The 10,455-nt window shown below is 33.7% G+C and overlaps 1 protein-coding gene across 2 annotated transcripts; it reads right to left on the reverse strand.

The window, feature by feature from the left end:
• Nucleotides 1-557: 557 nt before the first annotated feature.
• Nucleotides 558-8,153, reverse strand: LOC104906641 (hypothetical protein). Of its 2 annotated transcripts, XR_007272480.2 has the most exons (11): nt 7,936-8,153; nt 6,161-6,270; nt 5,808-6,058; nt 5,398-5,460; nt 5,284-5,302; nt 3,348-3,446; nt 3,167-3,244; nt 2,847-3,091; nt 2,217-2,385; nt 1,923-2,010; nt 987-1,086 (listed from the first exon to the last, which is right to left on the reverse strand). XR_007272480.2 is itself a non-coding variant. In XM_010695424.4 (10 exons), the coding sequence occupies exons 2-10, from the start codon at nt 6,219-6,221 to the stop codon at nt 941-943; spliced, it is 1,131 nt and encodes a 376-aa protein (XP_010693726.1). In that variant the 5' UTR covers nt 6,222-6,270; nt 7,936-8,148; the 3' UTR covers nt 558-940. The 2 variants fall into 2 exon arrangements, 1 of the variants encoding a protein (XP_010693726.1); XM_010695424.4 differs by lacking the exon at nt 1,923-2,010 and having other exon boundaries at nt 558-1,086; nt 7,936-8,148.
• Nucleotides 8,154-10,455: the final 2,302 nt, after the last annotated feature.

The following is a 10,455-nucleotide window of genomic DNA, read 5'->3' on the forward strand; positions in this document are numbered from 1 at the left end:
GGGTTTCAACATCAGCGAATAAGTTTTTGAATTTCGTCCAACTTTCTTTCAGAATTTCGAAGGGAATATCGGTATTTCGTGCAAGGTCCACGAAACGGATCCAATTGTTTCGTGCAGATTGCACGAAACAGAATCATCTGTTTCGTGTAGTCCACACGAAACAGAATCATTGTTTCGTGTAATCTACACGAAACGGAATCATCTGTTTCGTGTAGTCTACACGAAACAAACATTTTGAAAAAAAAAATTACAACTTGAATCTGCGAAAAAAAATTCACAGCATCATAATTACGAAAAAAAATTCACAACTTACATCAAATTGAAATTCGATTGGGTCAAAATTATGGTCCATTGAATATCAAATTAAAATTTGTAGATCTTCGATGAAGTTTTTTATCTAACAGTTAGAGAGGAGGAGAGAATTTTTTAAAGAGAGAAAGGGGTTTTTAGAAAGAATATGATAATAAGGATTTTTTGGGTTTTTTTAAAGTTGCGTTAGTAAAATGAGGCTGCGTTTAGCAACCATGCTTGTAAATGGCAACTTGAGAAGCTTGATCTTCAAAAATAAAATTAGGTGAAGCATGAACCATGTCATTAACACCTTAAAATGCTTCAAGAGTTTTGTCTTAAATGAAATGAGATACAAGCGACCCTTATTAACAAAAAAATAAGATGAGAAAATGACATCTTAGGCACCATCAAAACCATCTTCATAGAGAGAATGAACAAGAGGGCAGGGCAAAGGAAAGAAGACACACAAAAACAAAAGATGGAACACACGTACTTCTAAATATTTACAACTAACCAATCTTCTAAACTCAAACCAGCCTCGTCATTCCCTCGAAGAAGCAGAACAGAGACTGCATCACCCTAGTATATACCCTGAAAGAAGCAAGAGCTAGATACTATTTATGCGGACTTCAACATCTTTGGACGCATATCATCTCCAGACAGTCTCGTTGTCATCACCAAAAATCGAGTTGTGATGCTCTATTAGGCATCGGATGACCTCAACTGCGGCATAGTCAATTGGCAAGCCATCATCCAAGGGAATCGGGGATGAAACATCTTCATCGTCACTCTCTTCTGTAACAGTCACAACAAAAATTAATGATTATATAATAGTTGCTCAAAGTAATTCAAACTAATGGTTTGCCAGTCTTTGTTCAAGCGGGTGCACAAGGATTAGAAAGTACAACTACGTGGCTTTCTTTAAGTCTCGATCTTACGTCCAAATTGGTTCCAGGCCCATAGAGAATAAGAACAGTGGATATGAACACCTGCATAATTTGTCACATAGTTCCAAAATCCAAACCCCTCATAATTTAAGATATCACATTACTTCACAAAATAAATAAATAAATAAAATCTTTATGAAGTAGTAATCTCAATTCTATCCTCTCTCAATTTTCTATTAAATTTAAGCAATAACATATTTAGGAAATCAATCATGAACCATTACTATTTTGGGGAAGGTATTAATTTTTTTCAGACATCCTAAACAGGATGTATGACTTTTACTGCCGATAGAGGGAGTATCATTTACAAGTACGCCAGAAGCGCTATTGTATAAAAAGTAAACTACTTGTCGGATTTAGATTCTCACATTCCTGCATAATGCGTACTTGTGGGGATACCAAGTGGACTTGTTTTTAGTCAATATCTTATTTTCTGAAAGAATCCAGTTACCAAACAGACTAGGGGTAAGGTTACAACAGGTAAGGTTGCCATCATAAGATTGAAGCTCTGCAACCACCTACAAATCTATAATATTTGTTATTTTTAGTTAGAAGGTGAACATCAATTCCAGTTGACTAGATCTCGTTATGCGCATCCGAGTTCTCTCATACGACTGTTTCTCGAAGTTCATGAGTTAAGACAACCAGCTACATCAATGACTTAAATAGAAGGCATTATGTTACCTTCAAACCAATATGAAGCTGCAACTTATAGCAAATGTTAGATCAGCAGCATAAGCATACCATTACATAGCTTCCTCAAAAGAGCCACCTATAAAGGCTTAAACCAGGTTCGGTCATTGATCCTCACATTATGATCATATAGGGACGTTCTATTGGTATGAAAGGGCATAAGAAAATTCAATCAGAAATATTGCCCATGAACAGACAATTCTAGAAATACTTCCACCTAGACACAGACAACTCCAGTGCCATAAATGATTTTTAAGTAAGAATAACAGACTACTCAGTACTCACCAAGCATGTCCCATGAGCCATAAGTAGGGGGCCTAGGGGGCAAATTACTTGTCTTTCTTGTGAGAGCTATAGACTCATGATGCCAGAACTGCCTATAGACTTCAGGCCTCCTTCCCTGCTGCCAGATAATAAGAGGCGCCATCTCCTCTGAAAGACTTTGAGCATCCATCTGACAAATCCAAAAGATGATAGTGAGTAGTGACCATCAAGGTAAAGTGTGAGTAGAATTTGATCAGGTTATTGTTGTTCGATAAGAAGATTCAGCAATTAGATATTGTTATCTACTTCATGAGGAATATTGCCAACTGGGAAAACAAAGACCAAATTTGGCAAAGAGCCTCAGAAAGTTTGATAAAGATGGTGCAAAAAAAAAATAATTCACTCTACAAATACAGATCCACAGAAACAACAGAGGAAAAAATAGGCAGAGTATATTGAGCACCTCCAAAATACAAGGTAAACAAGGAAACATATATTACTATCAAAGATAAGGAGATAAGTTATATAGAAACGTTTCAATGGTGAAAAAGAAAATAAGAAATCAAAAAAAAAAAAAACATAAAGGAGGTCAGGAGATTCATATAAAGTAGGAATGTAAACAATTGCAGAAATACATTAATAGGTTCATGCCTTGTTGAGAACCGACTTCTGATTAACACGAAGCAGGAGTGCAGTAATAAACTCCAGTGTCATGTAATTTACAGTAGGAAGCCTCTTCAACACATTCCTAATTACGTTGATGCCCGATCGAGCGCTTCGAATCTCATCATACAGCTCGAATGTGGTTAGTGGCTCAGGTAGACTAGCAAGGTAGCATTTAATTAGGACAGCACTGTCAAGTGGATTTGTGTTTTCTGGAGGCACAGCATCGGGATCTGAAATTGAAATGACGATGTGTGAACAATAACACAGGTAAATCATCTGGCCAAAATTAGCAAAAAGAATAGGACCTTGGTTGTACAATGAAACAAGTTGCTGAACAGCTTTCTTGTCTCCCTCTAACTTGAACAAGTAAGGTGAGCTGAGCCCTGCAGTGCAAGTGGAAGGAAAAAGAGAGAACCTTGTCATTTGGTTCTGCTGATGCAAAACTAACAAAACAGGAGTATAAGATAAACTACCCAAGTTAATAACCTGATGCTATGAGATGATCTGCACATCTAACTAGAATCTGCGGGACAGGCCTGCTTGATTGCTGCTGCTGCACAGTAATCTCTAATGCAACTCCAAATACTGGAGATAGATCAAACTCATTAATATCAATATGACATCAAAAGGAGTACTTATCAGTTATCGACCACCATAGAGAAGGCCAAGAACTTTACAATTTCAGTAAACTATCCTGAAATACACTTCACATAAAGTATCTCCAATTTTGTTTTTGATGTTACGAATGGGATTTACTTGAATAACTCAAGCTAGAAGAGATACCTAAAACAGTTACACCCAGATTTCACTCGTTTTCATCTTTCAAAAATAAAACATTAGGTCATAGAGAATATTCTGCTTAGGCTAGGATCCTGAATACAACATTATTTTTAAGTAAGACAAGAAAGTTTAAAGCACTCATTTTCTAAGATAAACTAAAAAACAATTACTAAAATGCCAATAAAACACTCCCTTCCGCCCCGCCCCCACCCCCGTCCCCCCTCCACACAGCCACACTCACACACATGGACACATCAAACCACTCACTAAAGTCACTATATCTATCTTCCTCCAAAAAACTACAGTAGTCCTCCTTCAAATTCCTACTAGTAAATCTAAGAGCATTTTCTCCACCCAAAATCAAAATAGAAGTTAGAGACTCATTTACTTTTAAGCATATAAATCAGTGTTACAAATAATAAAAATTAAAAAATCTTAATTAACAAATATTAGTGACCTTCCACTTTGTTAACCCTGAAAGACCTTCCCCATATCGAAACCCTTCCTCCAGCATGTCTCCAGAATTTCCACTATGGTTGCACAGATTCCACTCATGGAAAAATCAATATTAGTCTTTACTGAAGTACTATGGGCTTGGTATTTTCAAATTTAGGCATTCTTCAAATCATGGCATTGGACAAAGTCTTTCTCTGAGCAAGCTGTGAAAGACAAATACCATTGCTGCCTTGACATTTACAAACCTCTATATTCTGATATCGTTAATTCACCTCAGGATTTTCACATATATGCACCTACTCTATCTCCGAAAAAACTAATTAGTATCCTAAATTACTTACAGCTCAGGCTGACCAGCAGGCTTCTGCCAACAGTGTCTCATTAACCCAAAAATTAGATTTTAGAATATTCTATATATAATTTTGTCTGAAGGTAGTGTTATTATGTAGTAGATGTGTAAAAGTTGGGTAAATTATAATTTTGGTAGAGCTGTTTAAGAAGAGTTCATTTCTAGCAATCTTCCTAATAAATAAATAAGTAGATAATCTACCATAACATATAGTACTACTTTTAAATGTAAATAACATAACCATTCACAATTACCAACAGCAAGTAAACTTCAATTGAGCATTCATAATTACATCCAAGAAACGTAATCATTGACTAAAGAATATTATATTCTGATGTCAAGTCATCACTGGAAATAGAGGATAATTATTTGTCCACAAAGGAAGATGTTGCAGATACTGCCGCTACAGTTTACTGAGCTTTCTCGAAACATCACAGCTAAACATCAAGAATCAACTGCGCGGTTCTAGAGGAAAAAACGCTAACACATTTAGCAAAGTTCAACCACGACCTCAGTCTTCAACAAGTAAAACAGAGTGTCCTCAGCCCAAATAATGTTCAATTATGATGCCTAATCTACTATTGAAGGAAAATCCCAATATACCTAATTCCCTCAGGCCGATATTTTTATTTCTTAGTATCTAATATGCATCCGCCAACAAAATCATACCGTAAGACAAAGACAGAACCCAAAGATTAAAAGCTCTGCCATATTTCTAGCTTAAGCTGGAGTCACTGGTTTCACACAACTGATTTTCTAAGGAAACCCATATATAAAGAGAAGTTTAACAAGATCCAAACTGTAAAGTCATCAAAAAGTGATGGAGAAAAAACATACCGTCACTGCTTGCAACACCCTGCAAACAGAGGAACAGTTGAAGGTAAGAACATGAAAGCCTTACGCACTATAACCTATCAAGGAAAATAAAAATAACTAGCAAGAAATCAGTACCTTCTGCCACCTTTCAATATCTGATAAAATATTTTTGCTTTTCTGCGCAGTTTTCTTTGCCACCTGTAGGAAAGGACATCAGCATTTTCGAAATGTCAAATAGACCTTAATACCTTATAATACCACAGACATAAGTGTTCCTTAACACTTCTGTAAGGATTTAAGATAGAATGTTAGCTAAAATAATAGATTGCAGGATTAAAGTCAATTGCAGGCTATGTAGCGATAGGTGAACCTTACAGACATAATTTCATACTGTACACTTCCACGTACTATTAGCTTAATATAGTACGTGTTTGCATGTGGTGAACTTTGGTTTTTAGAAAATAAATGAATAACAACCATGTTGTGTAAATTATAGGACTAATACAAAGACCAAATAAAAGAGATACACAGCAATATAGCATGACCTCCTCAACTCTTGTCTTTCCAACAACAACTTTGTCTTTAGTCTCTGAGAATCCTTTCCTTAACAAAAAGCTCGTTGAAGCAGCAGCTGAAAGAAACCGCTCCTGCACAGCATGCTTTGTAGAGGGTTGTTGAAAAAGTGACCATTTACTTTTGAATACAGACCCAACTCGTTCAGCCACATCAACCACATTCTCTTTTGCATCCTTGGCAAAAGAGCCAGCCTGGTTCCCTGCTTCCTTAAGCTTAACACCTTAAGTTGCAAAATCGATTGTAATTACTCCATTGTTAACATACCACACTTCCAAAAAAGAAAAGGATTGAAAATTCAAAAAAAAAAGAGAACATAATCAACCTGAAGCAGAGAAAAATCCACTGGCCTTGTCCTGCCACTGAGGGGATACTACAGAGGCCATTAGATTTTGACCCAAAAGTCACACCTACCAGGCGTAATATTGTATGTACCTGTCAAAGGCAGTCCAAGACAGATAAAATAATATGTTGAGAGATTCTATAGTCAATAGCTTCTTAACAGGGTACTCCTAAGTCCTAATCAATCCCAAAAACAAGTATATGTGCACAAGTTAATCCTTATTAACAACAGCCACATTCAATCCAAAAAAAAGTGTACTCCTAATCAATAGTTCATTAACTAAGTCCCCCCCCCCCCCAAAAAAAAAAAGGAAAGTTCTCCTTGGTTAAGCTGCCCAAGAAAAGGAGGTTATTTTTCCTGAAACCAATGCAAAATATGTGTATTTATAGTGTCTCACCAATCTTAAGCCCTTTCCCTTCCCCCCCCCCCCCACTCAAGCCGAACCGCACTTGTTCTTTTCATCTTCTAAGTTCTCAAAGAGTTTCTAATCACATTTACACACATATGACATCACATACTTGTTCAACTACAAGGTAAGGATACTTGTTGAGTTTGCTCTTGTTCCCTAAATTTGAACATCAACCCAATCAACCCATACTACCTTTATGCCCTGACTCAATAGTCAATCCTTTTTGCTAGTAACCAAATAAACATTAAATTTCGTCCTACTTGAGCAATCCTAACTTCACAAGCCTAAAGTGGCAATCCCCTATATCTAGCCAAGCGAGTATATCACGTCATTATACAACGAAATACTTTAAAATATCTTGAGACTTCTATCAAAAACAAAAAGCATCGCAAGCCATCGGAAACTACAACAACTTTCAATATACACAAACCCAACTATGAGAGGGAGGGTAAAAAAAAAAGATAATCCATTCGACACTACTGTTGGTTTCCCGTGACTGGAAAATTAGAAAGCAACCAAATTCAATAATAACACTAGGGCTCCGTTTGTTTTGGAGAAAAACGTTTTCTAGGAATACAATTTTCCCCATTTTCCGTTGTTTGGTTCGACAAGGAATTTGAAAAGGAAACTTAAGGTGGAAAAGGGTTTTTCATCCCTTTGCAAAACATTTTCCTCCAAAATTTGAAGGAAAATCATTTTCCTCCACTCTCTCATTCCCAACATCTCCATTTTTCCCTTCTTAGCTTAATAGGTTCCATCATATCAAACAAAGGAAAAATCATATACATTTGTATTTTCCAACAAAAAATATTTTTCATGGAAAATGTTCTCCATCAAACGAAACGGAACCCTAGATCAAACTTAATAGTTAAAAATCAATCAATTTTTAAGCTGCTTCTTGAGATAGAATTCGCCAACCGATACCATACTACTACTCATCTCACTACATCATAGTCTAAGCTAAACTCTGGAGCATGACCCCATCAGGTGAAAACACCAAAGCACACATACAAATTCTAAAAACTTATTTGATGTAGCCTGTAAATGGGGAAAAATAAATGAAAATAGATTACATCAGATTGCAACAATAGAATCTTGATTTTCTATCATCTCTCTTTTGGATAGGTTCTTCCAAAAATCAGCAATTTTCAAGATCATAATAAATTTCTAACTTAACCCAGAAAAGTTTCACTTTATATGATAGAAACCAACAACAATTTCACATAACTTATGAATAAATTATCAGAATCAGGCGATATAAGTCATTCAATACAAAGCTACATATAAATATGTAGCTATCCCCAGAAAAAAAATGGAGGGAAAAAGGAAAAAGGAAAAAAGAAATTACCTTTAGACTTTGGTGATGGTATTGAATTGTCTGCAGTTTATATTAATCGTGGATTTGATGGAGGAAGAGGAGAGAGAAAACAAATATATTCTGAAGAAAATAAATATAACAAAGGAGACTTTGAAATTTTGATTGTATATTGTCTTGCTGTGTTTTGGAAAGTTTATATGGATTCAGACTATTTAGGTGCTTTCTCCTCAATCTCCTTCCCCGCAGCCGTAACTATATTTATTAGATTTTCCTCGACAAAAAATATTCCCTCCGATGTTTTTCTAATTTTCTCTCTATAACAAATACTCGTTACGTTTCATAATATAGTGTTTGTTTCTTTTTTACACGGTCTCCAATACGTAACTTTAAATATCTTCACTTTGTATTAATAAAAAATAAAAAAAGTTGATATTATGAAACTACACATTGAGACAAATCTAACAAGATCCCGCATGAATATGTTTTTTATATGAGGTTTTATGTAAAAATGATTTGGAGCCGTATATAATGTACGACAACATTATTTTTTATAGTAAGTAGTTGTTTTTATTCGAAATATATTGAATCCGTGATTATTAGAATCCATATATTCAAGATTAAAAGAATATAAAAAGTAAAATTATATTTAATATATATATAAATCCTTTGTTACAACATTTTAAACTTTAAAAATGTTGTAATCGTGATATATACATTTATAATTACGTAAATGAAACAAAATCACATTAAAATGCGGGGGAATACTTTGTTTATAAATTTAAGATTGTAGGATGTTTCTCCTAAAATCATGATTTGAATAGTAGCTGGTTGATTTCAAGTTTTCATAATCATATCGTGTATTAAAAATAAATTTTAAAACCGACTTACGACCCGTATGTTCAGTGATTGATGTAGCTAATGTCATGATAAAACATGTGACCAACCAACTTTTTTTTTGTTGCTTAACAAAGGTTTGCTTTCTCTTAGTTCGTTTTAGGTTGTAACTGTTTGCTCTAATTAATATAATTACTTGCTTAGCAAAAAAAACTTTCTTAAAACAAAAAAAGTTAAAAGAAGAAGCTTTTGTTCTGCCTATCGTTTTATACAGAGGCTCATATAAAAACATAATCATTACTGTCACTCAATTATGCAACAACTTTCACTCCTTGCTTTCTGCAGTTTCGCTTAACTCCTCTCTCTTATTAAACTATCTTATTACAATTTTTTTTAATGATATGATTATCCAAATTGTATTAAAAAACAATCTCAAAGTTTATATAGCATGATTTTCATCAAAGTGAATGGGGTTATCTCTAAATTTCTAAGTGAAAAAATTAATTTAAAGAGACAATCACTCAAGAAAATTATACAAATATGGCATTTTTTTTCTTGATTTGCCTTTTATTTCTTAATCACCATATGACCTGTTCTTTTCCATATTCTTTTCGATTTTTAGAATTGAATTGTAGAACCATTTCAAACTTCTATATTTACATTCCAACATACTCGTGAATGAGTGTATCTCGTAATTTGGTTGAAATATTTATTATGGCCTTGTAATTAAAAAATATACAATCTTGTAATGAGAATAGTTTAAAACTGGCTTACGACCCTTGTGCTGTAAGATTATGACTTGTGAATTATCTATAATTAGTAGTATGATTGTTCTTATTTTATTAGATCGTGCCTTATGAAAAATGGACCTGCTTAGAGTCATTTATTTAACTTTAACTAACTTTTTAGCGGTAAAACTTGTCTCATAAATACTTTAAACTCACGTAATTTTATGCCATTGTTCCTTATAGTCAATTTTAAATGTCTATATCAATTTCTTTACACACAAAATAAAGTATAGTCCCCTAATACCATGGTTCTCATGTGTGAGTGGACATAATATATGCTACTAATAAATTTGATCGAAAATTTTTAGTATAGGTTTTTGACCCCTGCAAATTACATGGGAATGATAAATATAAGATTTTATGATAGTTTCGTCAAAAATATGTTGTAAAGTTCATAAATATTTACCAAAATATTATAATTAAGCCTATGTATTAAATATTATTTAATCAAAGTAAAGAGTGATTACGTTTTCCATCATTTTTTAAAAAAAACATGTGAGTTTATTATCAAATAGACAATATATTTCATTTATATATCTTTCATTAAGACGCTCCTTATGAAATTGGGTTTAGATTTCGAGCACCAAGTCAATAACTCTTGTATGATTTTTAGTACTGAAATTATGATTGGTCGTACAGTTAGATATATCCAATAAAGGGCTCTTATGAGTTAACCGTATAATTTTTTTTCTTATGTAGCATAGTCCACAAAAATATTCTTCAACTATATCTAAAAGCATACATCATATATCAAGTACGTACATTATGCGTCAAAAAAGAAAAACCAATTTTTTGACCTGATAATTAGTTATGTATACATCAAAAAAAAAACCATAGTAATATGTTTAAAAATTGTATTGTTTTTTTATATAACCTTAATATCAACTTATACAATAAGATATCAGACTTTATTTTCAACTCTTTATAT

This window comes from Beta vulgaris, chromosome 3 (genome assembly GCF_026745355.1).
Source record: "Beta vulgaris subsp. vulgaris cultivar EL10 chromosome 3, EL10.2, whole genome shotgun sequence".
Classification (NCBI taxonomy): Eukaryota; Viridiplantae; Streptophyta; class Magnoliopsida; order Caryophyllales; family Amaranthaceae; genus Beta; species Beta vulgaris.

What these genes read in the sequence shown, in the direction of transcription:
- LOC104906641 (XM_010695424.4), bottom strand. Translation starts at nt 6,221, where the DNA reads ATGGCCTCTGTAGTATCCCCTCAGTGGCAGGACAAGGCCAGTGGATTT. An exon ending in AGATCATCTCATAGCATCAG is followed by an intron (nt 3,245 to 3,347) that starts GTTATTAACTTG and finishes CTTGCACTGCAG; the next exon opens with GGCTCAGCTCACCTTACTTG. An exon ending in TGTTTCATTGTACAACCAAG is followed by an intron (nt 3,092 to 3,166) that starts GTCCTATTCTTT and finishes TTTCAATTTCAG; the next exon opens with ATCCCGATGCTGTGCCTCCA.